The 17952-nt window shown below is 41.4% G+C and overlaps 1 protein-coding gene across 9 annotated transcripts in view; it reads right to left on the bottom strand.

Annotated features, from left to right (window-relative positions):
• The window catches only part of LOC138997037 (zinc finger protein 420), a 69810-nt gene that overhangs the window by 21691 nt on the left and 30167 nt on the right, over positions 1-17952 (bottom strand). For 4 of the 9 annotated variants that reach the window (XM_070398416.1, XM_070398415.1, XM_070398424.1 and 1 more), the window contains one exon: positions 11795-11921. The exons of 3 other annotated variants lie outside the window; for them this stretch is intronic. In XM_070398416.1, coding sequence (XP_070254517.1) covers positions 11795-11921 — 127 coding nt within the window. Of the gene's footprint in view, positions 1-2368; positions 2506-11794; positions 11922-16586; positions 16643-17952 lie in introns of those variants that run through there. 2 more of the 9 variants (XM_070398418.1, XM_070398419.1) reach the window with 2 other exon arrangements.

Here is a 17952-nt window from a genome sequence, read left to right as displayed (position 1 = left end):
AGTGAAGAAGAAAGCCCACTGAGATTGGTAGGAAGGGTGGAGGCACAGACCAGGCTGTTCTGATATCCACGTGGGCTGTTTTTATAAACGGGAGGGTTATCTCAGCTTTAGAGCCCCTGCATGAGGAGCAAAGAATCCCAGCCCCACACCAAACCCCCAGGCCAGGCTTCCAGAGCTGGGAAGTCCACCTAACTTTGGGATGTAAAAACTAGTGGGGATTGTGGCTGAATGACAGGGAGGTCTGCTGGAATCCCAAGTATTCCTCTTAAAGGTCCAGCATATAAAATTACTCAGACTCGATCACTCTGAGTTCCAGAGCCAGGCGGCTTTGGGGGACCCAAGGACATATGGGGAAGAATTGGATTGTCTGACATCAGGGCAGGAACTTGGGGTCAGCTTTCTCCCAGATGGGGTTGGGGGGTCCTTGCAGGGGTCATTTTTTCTGTGCTGGGACCTCCCCCTGTTGCAGAGCTGACTGGTAACTATATCTGAGTTTCCATCAGCCTGGCTCACACTGCTCACTTTGCCCCAGTGATTCCCAGAAACCCTGCCCCATCTAATTTTCAGCCTTACACAAGATGTCTGCAGTAGCTTTTGCATATGAATGACCTGACTTGGCTCAGACTTCACACTGCTAAAATCTCTCAAACAGCAGCAGATGGTGTCATCATGCCCCAAGCCTATCAATAAAAGGCCTAAGACTTGGCACTAGCACCAGCCTGCCATGCTTCAGAGCTGGGTCTCACCTGGCCACTTCACAAGGCCAATACAAGTAGCAGCCATCTGAAGACTTCTCTGTAGCTCCTGCTGGGTGGGCCCCAAGAAGTGGCTGACTTTACACCTCCCAGGAGACCCCAGAGCCAGTGTACTCAGTGGACAGCTTCAGACCATACCAGATTACAACTATACACATCCACAAGAAACACACTAAAGGGGCAGACTCAGCTTCAAAGCCCCACTTAAGCAAGTCCTGCTCCATAGGGGTGTCTACTGCACAGCTGCTCTTCCACTGTAGTCGCAACTGGTCCTCACAGCCAATTGGCCTGGAGGTCAATTCCTCTCAATGACACCAACAGCAATCAAAGTTCAACTACAATAAGACTGTGCACACAGCCCCACACAGGGGTGCACCTAGAATGCCCAGCTCAGGTGCAGGTGACGGGCGGGGGCGGGGGGGGGGGGCTGAGCCACTGGGCCCTACAGGACACCTAATACACAAGGCCACTCTACCAATTCCAGGATACAGAGCAGCTCTACCTAATACATAGAAACAAACACAGGGAAGCAGCCGAAATGGGGGGACAAAGAAATGTGTCACAAATGAAAGAAATGGAAGCACATAAACTGCTGGATAGAGAATTAAAAATGATGGTTATATGATTACACAAGAATCTTAATGAGAGCTTCAAGAGACTAAAAATGAGCTTCAAAGTACTTAGTGAGACTTTCAAGGATCTTAGTGAGAAAGTCAAAGACATGAAAAAGGACGAGTCAGAAAATAACATACACTAACTAAAATAGTGAATAATTTACAGGGATTCAACAGTAGAGTAGAGGATTCTGAGAATCAAATCAATTATTTGGAATATGAGGAAGGTAAAAACACCTCATCAGAAGAGCCAAAAGAAAAAGAATTCAAAAATATGAAGAAAATGTAAGGAGCCTCTAGGAAAACTTTAAGCATATGAACATTTGCATTTGGGGTTGCCAGAGGGAGATGAGAGAGAGTACAATAGTAAAACCTATTTGAAGAAATAGGTTTTAAAACTTCCCCTACATGAAAGAAATAGACTTACAACTCCAGAAGCACAGAGGGTCCCAAACAAGAGGCCCACACCAAAACACATCATAATTAAATGCCATATGTTAAAGACAAAGAAAGAATCTTAAAAGCAAGCAGCAAGAGAAAAACAGTTACCTAAAAGGAAGCTCCCATAAGGTTGTCAGATGATTTCTTGCCAGAAGGGAGTGGCAAGAAATATTCAAAGTGATGAATAGCAAGGACCTGCAACCAAGATTACTCTACCCAGCAAAGCTGTCATTTAGAATTCAAGGTCAGATAAAGAGCTTCACAGAAAAGAAAGAGCTAAAGGAGTTAATCACCACCAAACCAGTATTACATTAAATGTTGTAAGGTATTCTTTAAGAAAAGGAAGAAGGTAAAAAAATGTGAACATTAAAATGGCAATATATACATATCTATCAACAATTGAATCTATAAAGCAAAATAAATCAACAAGAAATCTAAAAACAAACTGGTGAATAAAATAGCATTAGAGGCATGGAAACATGGGACAGACTGACTAATCTCAGAGGGAAGCAGGGAGGCGGAGCAGAAAGAGATTAGACAAAGATCTTATATACATACTAGAGGCCCAGTGCATGAAATTCATGCATGTGTCCCTAGGCCTGGCTGGTGACCAGGGTCAATCGGGGTCTGCTTTCCCACGGCTGCCAGCTGCTGGCCAGGGCCTTCCTTCGTTCCATGCCGCCCCTGGTGGTCAGTACACGTCATAGCGAGTAGTTGAACTCCCAGTTGGTCGAACTCCCTAGGGGACAATCTGCATATTAGCCTTTTATTATATAGGCTATGCATTACCTATGGACATAGGCAATAGGGTGGTGAAGGCATGGGGTGGGGGGGGGGGGCCAATGAGGAATAAAAGGGGGACATCTGTAATATCCTCAACAATAAAGATTTTAAAAAAGAAGAACAAAGTTGGAGGAAATCACAATACAGGATAGTAAGCTACACTACAAAGCCACAGTAATCAAAACAGCCTGGTACAAGTACATGAACAGGCATACAGATCAATGGAACAGAACAGAGAAGTCAGAAATGACCCAAGTCATTATGCTCAATTAATATTTGACAAAGGAAGCAAAAGCATACAATGGAGTAAAGACAGTCTCTTCAATAAATGGTGTTGGGAAAATTAGACAGGTACATACAGAAAAGGAAAAAGAAAGAAAAGAAACTAGATGACCAAGTTACACCATACACAAAAATAAACTCAAAATGGTTAAAGGCTTAAATGTAAACTGTGAAATCATAAAAATCCTGGAGGAAAACAGAGGCAGGAAAATCTCCGACATCTCAGGTAGCAGAATTTTCACCAATATGTCTCCTAGGGTAAGAGAAACAAAGGAAAAAATAAACGAATAGGACTACATCAAAATAAAAAGCTTCTGCACAGCAAAGGAAACTATCATTGAAATGAAAAGACAACCCACTATATGGGAGAAAATATTTGCCAATGATACATCTGATAAGGGCTTAATTTCCAAAATATATAAAATACTTCATACAACTCAACAAAAAGAAGACAAACAATCCAATTAAAGAATAGGTAGAGGAGCTAAATAGACATTTCTCCAAAGAGGACATAAAAATGGTCAAGAGACATATGAAAAAATGCTCAATGTCACTAATCATTAGAGAGATGCAAATTAAAACTACAATGAGGTATCCTCTCACACTACCAGAATAGTAACCATCAATAACTCAATAAACAGTGCTGGAAAGTATGTGGGAAAAAAAGGAACCCTAGTACACTGCTGGTGGGAATGCAGACTGGTACAACCATTACAGAAAACAGTGTGGAGTTTTCTCAAAATATTAAAAATGGATCTGCCATTTGACCCAGTGATACCCCTTCTAGGAATGTATCCCCAGAATCCTAAAACATTAGAAGAATATATGTACCCCTATGTTCATAGCAGTGTTATTTACAATAACTAAGATCTGGAAACCATCAAGTGCCCATCTTTAGATGAATGGATAAAGTTGTGGCACATTTACACAATGGAATACTATGCAGCTGTAAAAAGAAGGATATCTTACCCTTTGAGACAACATGGAGTGATCTGAAGAGTATTATGCTAAGTGAAATAAGCCACTCAGAGAAAGACAAATTACACATGATCTGACTTATATGTGGAATCTAATGAACAAAATAAACTGACACACACAATAGATCCAGAAAAATGGAAGCATGCAACAGATTAATGATTCTCAGAGGGAAGAGCAGGGTGTGGGGTGGGAAGAGATCAACCAAAGAACTTATATGCAAATATGCATAACTCATAGACACAGACAATAGTGTGCTGAAACTGGGGAGGTGGCAGGAGTGGGGAGGAGAGGGTAAATGGGGAGAACAAGGGAGACATCTGTAATACTTTCAACAATAATATAAATTTAAAAATTTTTTTAAAAGAAAGTAAAGAACATCCAAAGGAGGCACAATGACATGAGGACCAGAAGCTAGAGTTAAGCATGCTATGAAGTCACAGAACTCAGGGTATTTCCTGACTTAAAGTGCCTTAAAATGTGTATGTTAATATTCTGAAAAATATCCAGGAGACAAACTCTTGGGCCTACAAATGGTCATGGATTAGCAATGAACCCCTTCTCAAAATCAGGACTATCCAAGACTTTTATTTCAAAGAGGGGAAAAAAATCCATCTGTCCTCAAAAGAAAATTACAAGTTATATTTCATTCTTGGCCTAGACTCTCAAAAGAAAAAAAAATGCTACAGATAATTCATCAGTACAAAGGAGCCCTCATGTGTGCAAGAAACTGAAGAATCAGATCTGTTCCCCAGAAATTGCCATTATTGAATTTATCTATAATAAAAGCGTAATATGCTAATTAGACCAGATGACCTTCTGGATGAAGCGGGGGCTGCAAGGGAAGCCTGGGTCACAGGCGCCAGGTGCCTGCTCGTGGCCTAGATTAAAGGCCACCATAAATCTATACTAACAGAGCTTAAATTCAAGTCTTGAAAGCTGATCTGCAGGCAATTTAACTGTCTTCCAAGTAAAGCTGCTCTTTAAAAAAAGAACAAAAAATTTAGACACTTAGCAATTACTGGGAAGAAGCAGGAAAGTGAGAATCAAAATCAGGAAATATAAATAGACTAAAAAAACAATAATGATCGAAAGCAGACAAGAATTTTAGACAGCTATTATAAATATGTTGAGGAACTTAAAGGAAAGCATGAACATAATAAGGAGACAAATAGAAGACATAGAAAAGAGCAAAGTGTGCCCTAGCTGGTTTGGCTCAGTGGATAGAGTGTCGACCCATGGACTGAAGGGTCCCAGGTTCGATTCCACTCAAAGGCATATGTCTGGGTTGCTGGCTTGATCCCCAGTGGGGGGGCATTCAGGAGGCAGTCAATCAATGATTCTCTTTCATCATTGATGCTTCTATGCCTCTTTCCCTCTCCCTTTCTCTCTGAAATAAATAAAAAAATATATAAAATTTTTTAAAAAGAGCAAAGTGGAACTTCTAGAAATAAAAGATCCTATTTAATAAAAGGTGAATATGCAAATCGACCAAACGGCAAAACAACCGGTCTCTATGACACATACTGACCACCAGGGGGCAGATGCTCAACACAGGAACTGCCCCCTGGTGGTCAGTGTACTCCCACAGGGGGAGCACCGCTCAGCCAGAAGCCCTGAGCCGGGCTTACGGCTGGTGAGCGCAGCAGCAGTGGCTGGAGCCTCTCCCACCTCTGTGATAGTGCTAAGGATGTCCAATTGATGGCTTAGGCCTGGGGGGAGCAGGCCTAAGCCATCAGTCAGACATCCCCCAAGGGTTCCCGGACTTCGAGAGGGCACAGGTCAGGCTAAGGGACACCCTGCCACCTCACAAATTTCATGCACCGGGCCTCCAGTATCCTATATAATAGAAGGCTAATATGCAAATAGACTGAACGGTGGAACAACCCGTCCCTATGACATGTGCTGACCACCAGGGGGCGTGTGCAGAATGTGGAGGGCGTTTGCTGCGGTGGGATGGTGGAGGAGGTGAGTGGGGGCGCCAGACCAAGGTGGGGCACCGGTCGCTTTCATCAGGGTGAGCCTCTGGTAGTTACTGAAAATTCTTTGCTCCCATGTGCCACAGTCCCACCTGGTGCTTGTACCTGCTGCCAGTGCCAGAGTCGCTACTTGTACTCACTGCCAGTACCAGCCCCGCTTGCACCTGCAGCTGGCACCAGAGCTGCCATTTGCACCTTCTGCTTGTGCCCAGTGCCGGTCCTAATCACTCGGCACCATCAGCTGGTGTGAGCAGCAGCTGCAGGCCCTGATCGCCCCTGAGGGCTTCCACCTCCCCCTGCTCCTGATGGGCAATAGGGGCAGCAGCCACCACTTGCACCCGCTGATGGCACCAGCCCCACTCGCACCCGCTGCTAGCACCAGACCCAATCACTCCACGCCATCAGCGGGTGCAAGTGGGCCCAACACTGTCAGCGCATGGGAACGGTGGCGGGAGTGGAGCTGCCAGCAGACAGAGGACCAGGAGCTGCTGTAGGAGGGGTCGGGCTGGGGCACAGAGATGGGCCGAGACCCGCCCCTGTGCCTAACACAGCCTTGCAGCCCACAGTTCCTTTCAAGGTGCATGAATTTGTGCACTGGGCCCCTAGTGTAACATAAATGCTTAAAATATATAAAAATATAAAATCAAAACCATCAGAAAGAGACTACATAGACATCTTTTCAAAAGTAAGATCTAAGATCTAGGGCAGGAGAAAAGTATTAAACTTCTAGAAATAAAACAATATAATCAATTATATTAAAATTTTAGAGAAATAAATCTTAAAAGCAGCCAGAGAGAAATTAGATTACTTACAAAAGGAACAACAATAAGACAGATGTCAGATTTCTCATGAGCAACAATAGAAGACACAAGACAGTGGAATAATATTGTCAGAGTGCTGAGTTAAATCACCAAGCAACAATTTGTGTGAAACAAAATTATTTTGGAATAACAAAAATAAAAACCAAGAGCATTTAGTAACGACAGCCATTGCCTAATATATTTCATGTTAAATAATATGATCCCAGTAGGAAGGTATGATGGAAGAAAAATAGTATGCAAATAAAAGAAAAATCACATAGATAAATCTATAAGCAAAGGTTGTCATTATAAAATAAAAATAATGCCCATTTTGGGGGTTAAAAAGAAAACAGAAAAAATACCATACAATACTAGCAAATTAGATGGGAAAGACTGATCAAAGTTAAAGCATCTAAGATCTTTTATACTGTCCTGTGAGAAAGGACACATTAGCTTTCATTAAGTATGAATTTGTTAAGTGACAAACAATAATGATAATGATTTAAAAACCAACAGTCAGAAATATTCCCAAAATATTTAAATTCACCAGAAATCATAGGCATATGTTGTTCAACTTTTTAATCTATAAATTGGCAAAGCTTTTTAAGTGATATTATCTAGTGTTGGTAACAAATGTAGAAAAAGAGTAAAATCCTATATTGCTAGTACACCTCAATAAGAATTTTATGACAGTGAGATATATAACTGACAGTGAGATGTCAATCTCTTATAGAATCTCAACTCACTGCCACAACAGCCACTACTTTATTTCAAGGTAGACAGATACAGCCCTTCATATCTTTATTTCTCAATATGTTGGCCTTGAAATCCTAGTGATGATAGTGGTACATATAGTTTATTACAAGATAAACTCTGTAAAGTAGTATGCACACTAAATATTATATGTGGATTGAAAAACTTCATTTGAATATCAATTATGACATTTAAATACAATAAAATATTTAATTTTCATAACTACTTTTTCAAATATCATTACAATTAATAAAAACTACAAAATTGCATTTGTATTAAGAGAATGAAGTACATGTAATAAAAAATTAAAGATAACCACTGAAAACACATAGTGTATGTCTTCCACACTTAATAAGGAAACATTGAATTAAAGGAAAAACACTAACCTGTATTCATCCTGATTAATGAAAAAGATTTACAAAGCAAAACAGGAATATTAAAAGAGTAATAAAAAAACATAAAAAAAGGGAGACATAAATCCAATCATATTGCCAATAACAATAAATAAAGTGAACAAAAAATTCTCAGATAATATCATTGCATTGGTTACCAAATATGTCTAAACATATGAACAATCTAAAGAGCTTCAGCCCTAGCTGGTATGGCTCAGTGGATAGAGCATCAGCCCACAGACTGAAGGGTCCTGGGTTCAATTCCAGTCAAGAGCACATACCTCTGTTGCAGGCCTATTCCTGGCCCCAGGTTGGGGTGCATGTGGGAGGCAACCAATCAATGTGTCTCTCTCACATCAATGTTCTCTCTCTCTCTCTCTCTCTCTCTCTCTCTCTCTCTCTCTCTCTCCCCCTCCTTTCCACTCTCTCTAAAAATCAATGGAAAATATCCTCAAATGAGGATTAAAAAAATAAAATATTTTTTTAAAAAGAGCTTCCAAAAATACCTATGTCCCATGCCTAGAGAGACTATGTTTTAAATGGACTAGGGCAGTGATGGCAAACCTTTTGAGCTTGGCGTGTCAGCATTTTGAAAAACCCTAACTTAACTCTGGTGCCGTGTCACATATAGAAATTTTTTGATATTTGCAACCATAGTAAAACAAAGACTTATCTTTTTGATATTTATTTTATATATTTAAATGCCATTTAACAAAGAAAAATCAACCAAAAAAATGTGTTCACGTGTCACCTCTGACACGCGTGTCATAGGTTTGTCATCTCTGGACTAGGGTATGGCCTGAGTTCTGGAATTTTTAAAAGGACGAAAGCTACTTCCAAAGTACATATAAGTTTGAAAGTCATTTTCATATTTTTTTCAAAGTGATTATGCCAATTGATACTACTATCAGTAAGGTATAGAGCAGTTAAAATATATATAATTCACTTTCATTCATCTAAATTATACATTCAATAGTTTTTAGTATACTCACAGAGTTGTGCAACAATCACCACAATGTAATTTTATAACATTTGTATCACCTTGGAAAGAAATCCATGCCTATTAGCAGTCCTTTTCAGTGTCCCCACTCTTATTCCCTAGTCCATCCCCACTTCCCAGTGTTGGACAACCACTAATCTACTTTCTCTCTATATATGTCTGTCTGTTGTGGACATTTCATATGAATGGAATTATACATTATGTAGGCTTTGTGTCTGGCTTCTTTCACTGAGCATTTTTTTCACACTGTGGCATGTATCAGAACTTCATTCCTTTAATTAATAAATAATATTAAATTGTATTCACTCATTTATTTGCTGGTAGACATTTGGAGGGTTTCCACTTTTTTACTATTGTGAATAATGAAGTATACAGCACTTCTACCTCCAAAAGTTGTGAAGACTGTCAGAGTCCTTTATTTTTTGCCAATCTAGGGCATCCTAATATATAAAAACCCAGGGTTCGTAACATCCAAAATGACCAAAGGCTCGTCAGACAGGAAGTCAGTGTTGGGTTGCCATGGCGACCCAGCACTAACTGCTGCCGCTGCAGGAGCCCAACCCAGCACTGACTGCCGAGGGGGTTGCGGATCAGGCCTGAAGAGAGGCCTGGAGAGAAAAGCAGGGTCTGATCTGTAGCCTCCGTGGCAGCTGTTGATCAGCACTTGCCTCTCTCTTTCGCTCCAGACTTAGCCAGCAATCACGCCTCTCTTTCTCTCTGACCTCTGCTGGAGCTGCTGATCAGCCCCACCTCTCTGATCGGGCCTATTAATAGGCCTGGAGATGCTGACTGGCATGTAAACCAACCAATCAGAACCAAATCTGGGTGAAGTGCAAGGAGTCAGTGGCTGCCTAGGAGGCAGAGCTTTTGATGCTAACTGGCATAGAAACCAACCAATCAGAACCAAATCTGGGTGAACTGAGAAGGCAGAAGCTAAGGTGGTGGGGGCTGAGGAGGGGTTTTCAGGGCAACAGCGGTTTGGTGTAAGGTGTAAGAAAGTGGTTCAATTTTTTAATGACCGGTTTAGCAGTATAGTGCATATAGTGCATCAGTCCAGATATAAAGATTATGTATTTTTGCCTGCCAAGATCATCTCCTAATGAAAAAGGCTTACCCCTCCCCATTTAAGCAATTCTATCCTATATAATCTATCTATACTCATAAAAGGGTAATATGCTTATTACACCAGGTTGACCTGCCATCTTCTGGACAAAGCCATGGTGGTGGGGGCTGAGGCAGAGGCCGTTAGAGGTGATCAGGATGGCAGGGGAGGGCAGTTGGGGGCGAGATCAAGCTTGCAGGGGAGGGCAGTTGGGGGGTGAGATCAGGCCTGCAGGAGAGGGCAGTTGGGAGCAAGATCAGGCCAGCAGGGGAGGGCAGTTGCGGGCAACCAAGCTGGAAGGGGAGGGCAGTTGGGGGCGAGATCAGGCCAGCAGGGGAGGGTAGTTGGGGGCAAACAGGCTGGCAGGGGAGGGCTGTTGGGGGAAACTAGGCCGGCAGGGGAGGGCAGTTGGGGGCAACCAGGTCGGCAGGGGAGGGCAGTTGGGGGCGATCAGGCAGGCAGGCAGAGGTTAGGGGCAATCAGGCAGGCAGAGGGGTTAGGGGCAATCAGGCAGGTAGGCAGAGGCAGTTAGGGGTGATCAGGCAGGCAGGCAGGCAGGTGAATGGTTAGGATCCAACAGTTCCAGATTGTAAGAGGGATGTCCGACCACCAATTTAGGCCCGATCCTTGTTTAGGCCGTTAAAGTGTGTATGCATTTTTGGGGGGACACACTGTATTTTTGTTTTCAAATTATTTTTTATTTCTCCCACAAGAATGTAAGTTTCAACAGAATAGGAAACTTGTCTAGTTCTTTATTTCTACAATGCCTACTACAGTCCTTGGCACAAAACAGGCCCTCAATAAATATATTTTTAATGAATGAAAACATTTTAAAGAATGCAGATAATGAAATGTCTAAATACAAAAAAATATATGAAAAGGAATTGACCAACAAGTTTATATAAAAGGGTTGTCACTGAGGAAAAGAAGAGTGCCTCCAGGCTTTTCTTCTGAAGTCAGAGGCATTTTTTCACAAGACTTGGGCCCTGTTGAAGAATGTACCACACAGTAACTTCATAAAGCCTTCATTGGAAAGAGGACTGAGGGGGCAAGATATAGTTATATTCCAGTAACATAAAGAGTCCAAAGAATAAAGTGATCAGTTAGGTAGGAAAATCACTTATTAAAGTTTTAATGGAAATAGACTCTCTCCTAAAAAAACTTGCTTAAACAATCACAGGTTCTTCCTGAGCTATTTTATAATAAAAAGTGTTTCTAGCATACTCATTCAATGTGAAATACAAAGTTCTTAAAGTGTAATATTCAACTACAAAACCTAAGTAAGAGAATGTGCTTGTTGCAATGGATTGGGTACACATGAATTGTTAGTGAAATGCATTGATCCATCCTATTCTATATAATAAAAGGGTAATATGCAAATTGTCCCCTCAACTGGAGTTCCACCGGAGTTCAAGGGGGGGGTAGGGGAGTGGTCCCAGACCACCAACCGCCTGCAGGCCCTCCCCCCAGCTGGCCTGGCCTGATTGGTCCCAATCTGAGCAGGCCGGCCGGAACCCACCCATGCACAAAGTCCTACACTGGGCCTCTAGTCACTATATAAATAAAATAAGCTCTTCTGTTGTAAAAAAAGCAAACATTTATTTCTGCATCTATTTTTTTAATATTAAACTCCTTTAGCAGATCTAAATTATAACAACAAATAGCAAAAGTGTCCCAGAATTCAAATCTAGCCCCTTGATCATTAAGGAAGATAGGAAGGAAGACAGAAGGAAGATAGGTAACTATATTTTAAAGATAAATGTGCCCTATATGAAACTATCTATGTCTGCCTCTAGTAATTTAAAACCATTCATTTGAGAAAAAGAAGACATTCAGTTACTTAAAAACAACCTTGAAATAACATCATATAAGGACTGATTTCAAAGTCAGATCCTAAACTACTAAGGGGTATTCTTACCTAGTGACACCAAGTTACTATAGTTCTCCAACATCACATCTCTGTACAAATCCCTTTGAGCAAAGTCCAGGCATTCCCACTCTTCTTGAGAGAAGTCAATGGCAACATCCCTGAACATCACCAATCTCTGAAACAACAAACATAATACTAGTAGTGGATATAAAGAAAATGTATTTTCAGTGGAGGGGGAGATGATGCAGAGCTCTTAACCATAGAGATAACAGAACAAACATGCTAGGAAGTATCTCTCACATGGATGATACTACAAAACTTGGTGCTTCTGAAGTGACAACATGTTCCTTTTTATTCCTGTTGTAGCCATTTCCTGAATACAGAACATCTCATTCTGCACATAGTCTGGGAATTAATAAAGTTAAATAAGTAAAATTAATTTTTAAATGCAATGTCCCAATTAAAAGAAATAGCATACAGAAGCACCCTGTACAATCTTATCTTGTACATCCTACATGCTCAAAAAATGAAAGTTTTCTTTTTTATTTACTATTTAAGAAATAAGAGTCCCTAACACTCTGCCCACCCACTTTGCAGGTCCATTTAAGCCACTTCCAGTGGCTTTTCTATAAAAATGGCCTGTCTTGGCTCATACTGTGGACTTTCCTAAATTCGCTCAAAGGTTCACAGCCCCAAACAAGCAGCATCTGGCCTCAATATGCCAGGTACCTCTTGCTAAGTGGTCCCAGACCTGGCACTAGCAGCAGACAAACTTGGTTCACACCTTGATTTCTCCCAGGCATCTCCAAGTAATTTAAAACCATTCATTTGAGAATAAATTACTACCTCTACTAATTTAAATCCATTCATTTGAGAATAAGAAAAAATTCAGTCAATTACTTAAAAACAACCTTGAAATAACATCATATAAGGCACCTCTCAGCACAAGTAGCACCCATCTGCAGATCACTTTGTAGCTCATGCCAAGTAGCCTTGGACAAGGCACAGGTAGCAGCTAACCTTAGTCTGAACCTTCCAAAAAGGCCCAGAGCCAGTGTGTGGCCAGCTTCATACTAAACTGGAGTACCACCCAACCACGTACACGAGCAACACACTCCAGGGGTGGAATTGGCGGGTACCAGAGCCCCGCAGAGGTGAGTTCTACTCTGTGGGGTCAGCCTCTACACCAGTGATGGCGAACCTATGACACGCGTGTCAGAGGTGACATGCGAACTCATTTTTTTGGTTGATTTTTCTTTGTTAAATGGCATTTAAATATATAAAATAAATATCAAAAAGATAAGTCTTTGTTTTACTATGGTTGCAAATATCAAAAAATTTCTATATGTGACACGGCACCAGAGTTAAATTAGGGTTTTTCAAAATGCTGACACGCCGAGCTGAAAAGGTTCACCATCACTGCTCTACACTGTAGTTCCTCCACTGTAGTCATGGCTGGTCAATCCCTCCCACTGATAAACCAACAACAATCAAGGAGAATACACATAGTCCACACACAGGGTATGTATAAACTGCCCAGCTCAGATGATAGGAGAGGCTACCCCACTGAGCTCTACAGAACACCTACTACATTAAGACATACTACTAAGCCGAAACTGGTTTGGCTCAGTGGATAGAGCGTCGGCCTGCGGACTGAAAGGTCCCAGGTTCGATTCCGGTCAAGGGCATGTACCTTGGTTACGGGCACATCCCCAGTAGGAGATGTGCAGGAGGCAGCTGATCGATGTTTCTCTCTCATCGATGTTTCTAACTCTCTATCTCTCTCCCTTCCTCTCTGTAAAAAAATCAATAAAATATATTTTAAAAAAAAGACATACTGCTAAGACTTGGAGACATAGCAGATCTACCAACTATACAGAAACAAACATAGAGAGCAGCCAAAATGGTGAGGCAAAGAAACATGTCCCAAATGGAAGAACAGGAAACATCCCCATAAAAAGAAGTAAATGAAATGAAGGATATCAAATTACCAGATACTTCAAAACAACAGTTATAAGAAAGCTTGAGGAACTTAGTGAGAAAACTTCAACAGCATTTTAAAAAACCACACCTAGAGACCATAAAAAAAGAACCACTCAGAAATGAAAAATACACTAACTAAAATGAGGAATACACTAGAAAGAATCAACAGCAGATCAGATGAAGCAGAGGATCAAATCAGCGATTTGGAAGTCAAGGTAGCAGGAAACAAACACCCAATTAGTGTAGCAAAAGAAAGGATAGTTTAAGGAAACTCTGACACAACAATATCAAGCATACCATTATTCATATCATAAGGGTAGCAGAAAGAGAAGAGAGAGATTAAGGAATTGAAAACATGCTTTAAAAATAATGACTGCCGAACTGGTTTGGCTCAGTGGATAGAGCGTCGGTCTGCGGACTCAAGGGTCCCGGGTTCGATTCCGGTCAAGGGCATGTACCTTGGTTGCATGCACATCCCCGGTGGGGGGTGTGCAGGAGGCAGCTGATCAATCTCTCTCATCGATGTTTCTGACTCTCTGTCCCTCTCCCTTCTTCTCTGTAAAAAATCAATAAAATATATATTTTTTAAAAAAAATAATAATGATTGAAAACTTCCCTAACCTGGTGAAGAAAAAGACACTCAAGTCCAAGAAGCACAGCGAGTCCCAAAAAAGATGAACCCAAAGAAGCCCAATGGAGTACCACCCAATTAAAATTAAGAGTACCATCATAATTAAAATGCCAAAGGTTAAAGACAGAGAATCTTAAAAAGTAGCAAGAGAAAAGCAGTTAGTTACCTAAAAGGAAGCCCCATAAGGCTGTCAACAGAAACTTTGCAAGCTAGATGAGCATAAAATATTTAAAGTGATGAAAAACAAGAACCTATAACCAAGATTACTCTACCCAGAAAAGCTATCATTTAGAATCAGAGGACAAAGAGCTTCTGAGATAACAAAATGTTAAAGCATTCATCACCACTAAACCAGTATTACAAGAAACATCAAAAGGTAATAAGAAGGAAGGAAGAAGAAAAGAAGAAGAAGAAGAAAGAAGAAAAGGAGAAGAAAGAAGGAAGAAGAAGGAGAAGAAATAAAAAGATAAAAAATATGAGTAATAAAATGGCAATAAATATATATATATGAATAATTACTTTAAAAGCAAATGGATTAAATTCTCCAATCAAAAGACACATGGGTGGCTAAATGAATAAAATAATAAGACCCCTACATATGCTGTCCACAAGAGACTCACTTAAAATCAAAAGACACAAACAGACCGAAAGTAAAGGGATAGAAGATATTTCATGAAAATGGGAAAAAAACAAAAACAAAAAAGCTGGTGTAACAATACTTATACTGGTCAAAATAAACTTTAAAACAAAGGTTATAACGAGACAAAGAAGCATCCAGCAATTCCACTTATTGGTATTTATCCAAAATAACCCAAAACACTAATTCAAAAATATATATGTATCCACATGCTCATTGCAGCATTATTTACAACAGCCAAGAGATGGAAGCAACCTAAGTGTCCATCAATAGGGGTGAATGAATAAAAAAAAGTGGTACATATATACAATGGGATATGACTCAATTATAAAAAAAAGAATGAAATTTTGCCATCTGCAATAACATGAATAGACCTAAAGAGTTTTGTGCTGAGTGAAATAAGTCAGACAAAGAAAAATTTCATATGATTTCTAAAAAACAAAATAAATGAACAAGCAGAATAGAAATAGAATCAAAGATTCAGAGAACATTTTGACAGTTGACAGATGGGAGGGAGGATTAGGAGCATGGGTGAAAAAGATGAAAGGACTAAGAAGTACAAATTAGTAGTTACAGAATAATCATATAAAATATAACATAGGGAATGTAGTCAAAATTTGTAATAACTATGTATGGTGTCAGATGGTTATTAGTTTTATCAGGGTGAGCAATGCCTAAAAGGTATGCTGTACACCTGAAACTAATATAATATTATATATCAACTGTAATTGAAAAATAAAAAATGTACTAAAATAGAAATAAGAAAAATAATTGGGTAAATGTTTCTGTAAAATCTTATATCTATCATAAAATGAGATTTGCAAAAAAATGAAGAATATATTAAAACTTCAAGTTTGTTGTTATAACAGAATATTGCATCATAGGCATTTTCCTTGTTACTAATAATTTAGTAAGTATTTTTAATAGGCTGCAGAATTGCTCCAAATAATCAATATATCTTGACTTAATGGCATGCATATTTGAACATTGTAGGTTATATAAAAAATCTCATAAGCATTTCTTGATTTGGGGAGTTTATAATTCTCAATAGCTTTTGCATGTGACTGATGATCTGTCTTGTTATTATTAATCAAGATGATGAACATAATGAACATGGCTTTTTCTTGTCTTAAGCAACATAAAGGTGGAAAAGATTAATTCAAACTTATACATTCAAGATTAGCACACAATATTGAATCTCAAAATCACCTATATTATTGGTATCAATTATGGATTCCCAGGGAAGATCCATGATCTCTCTGTATTCAATCCTTAATCATAAAGCTCACAAAGCCTAGATTTGAAATTTATGGAGACTGAGCAGAGTCAAAACCAACTCCTACCTTGCTTAACTGGGAAATTTAGGTCTAAAGAGTAGATCAAAGTTTTCTCAGGTGTAGTACCATTTAACATTCTTCTCTATCTTATAAAATCAGGAAATTTTCTTTAGCTGTATGACTCAGTGATTCTAGTTAAAGATGTTCAATAAATAAATGAATAAGTATATGAATATAGGTTAGATTAGACAGACATACTTAGAGACAACACTATCTACACTAATAAAAGAGAAAAATTCAAAATGACTGTACCTTCGTGGCACCCACCAGCCAATCAGGAGTGAGTATGCAAATTAATCCAACAAAGCTGGCAGGTTAATTTGCATATGCAGGTGCCGAGCAGTGGGGTGGGACACTTGCGTCGTCAACATGGCGACGATGCAGGAGTTACGCACTGCCCCAGCTGCTCCGGGCCCCTGGGCAGCATGGGAAGGCGGAAAGGTGGCTCCGGCCAGAGCGAAGGCGGTGCTGGCAGCCAGGGGAAGGAAGGCCCATTCTTGTACGAATCTTCATGCATCGGGCCTCTAGTCTATATCATAAAAGGCCTGTGGTAGTCATGCTGGAACAGCATCAAGACCAAACTAGCGAACAGGCCTAATCAGGCCATGGGGCATGGGGCTGGCAGGCCAACCTCATGACCCCTCTGCTGCTGGCCTGCCCCTGATGGAACTCTCCCAACCTGATCAAGAGTGGGGTGGCCAGCCAAATGCCCCTTCCCCTCTCCCTGGCCAGCCTGCCCCCAATCAGCCCTCCCCACCATGATAGACCTGCAACCCCACCTCCTGGCCAGCCTTCCATGATGGCACCCCCAACCCCAATAGGCAGCGGGGCTGGGCGGCCAACCTCCTGCAGCTCCTCCCCTGGCCGGCCATGCCCCTGATGGGCCCCCACCACCCTGATCGGCCTGCAGCCCCTACCCCTGGCCAGCCCCACCCCTGATAGCCCCGTCAACTCAATAGGGGGCAGAGCTGGCTGGTCAACCTCCCACAGCTCCTCCCCCTAGCCAACCCAATACCCAGTGGGCCCCCACCACCCCAATCAGGGTCAGGGTCAGCCACCCAAAAACCCATAGCCGCTCCCCCAGGCCTCTGGTCCCCAATCGGCACCTCCACCCTATTCAGGGGTAGAGGCAGGGCCAGCCAGCCCACTGCCCCTCCCCATGGCAGGCCCGGCCCCCAGTTGGCCCCCCAACCCCAATCGGGGGCGGGTCCCACCGGCCAATTACTCGTGGCCCCTTCCCCCAGCCAGCCCAGCCCTGATCAGCCCAATCGGGGTTGGCCAGCCAAGCTCCCACCATCTCCTCCTCCTCACAGGCCCAGCCCCGATCTGCCGTGATTAAGACCGAACCAGCTGAACCACACCTGTGCACAAATTCATGCACTGGGCCTCTAGCCTATGATAATAAAAACATAATATGCTAATTAGACTGGACGGCCAAACAGCAGAACGATTGTCCAGACACTTGTCTGGACGACCTTCCAGATGAAGCCAGGGCTGCAAGGACTGAGGCAGCCACCATGGCTGTGAGTGCTGAGCCCCTTGCACAAATTTCGTGCATTGGGCCTCTAGTCATTTATAAGAATGGAATAAACTGAGGAGCATATTCCTGAATGGGGTC

Source organism: Myotis yumanensis, unplaced genomic scaffold, assembly GCF_028538775.1.
Source record: "Myotis yumanensis isolate MYYU_CA2020_CCGP unplaced genomic scaffold, mMyoYum1.0.hap1 SCAF_18, whole genome shotgun sequence".
Taxonomy (NCBI): Eukaryota; Metazoa; Chordata; class Mammalia; order Chiroptera; family Vespertilionidae; genus Myotis; species Myotis yumanensis.
This window is presented reverse-complemented; position numbering and strand designations above follow the sequence as displayed.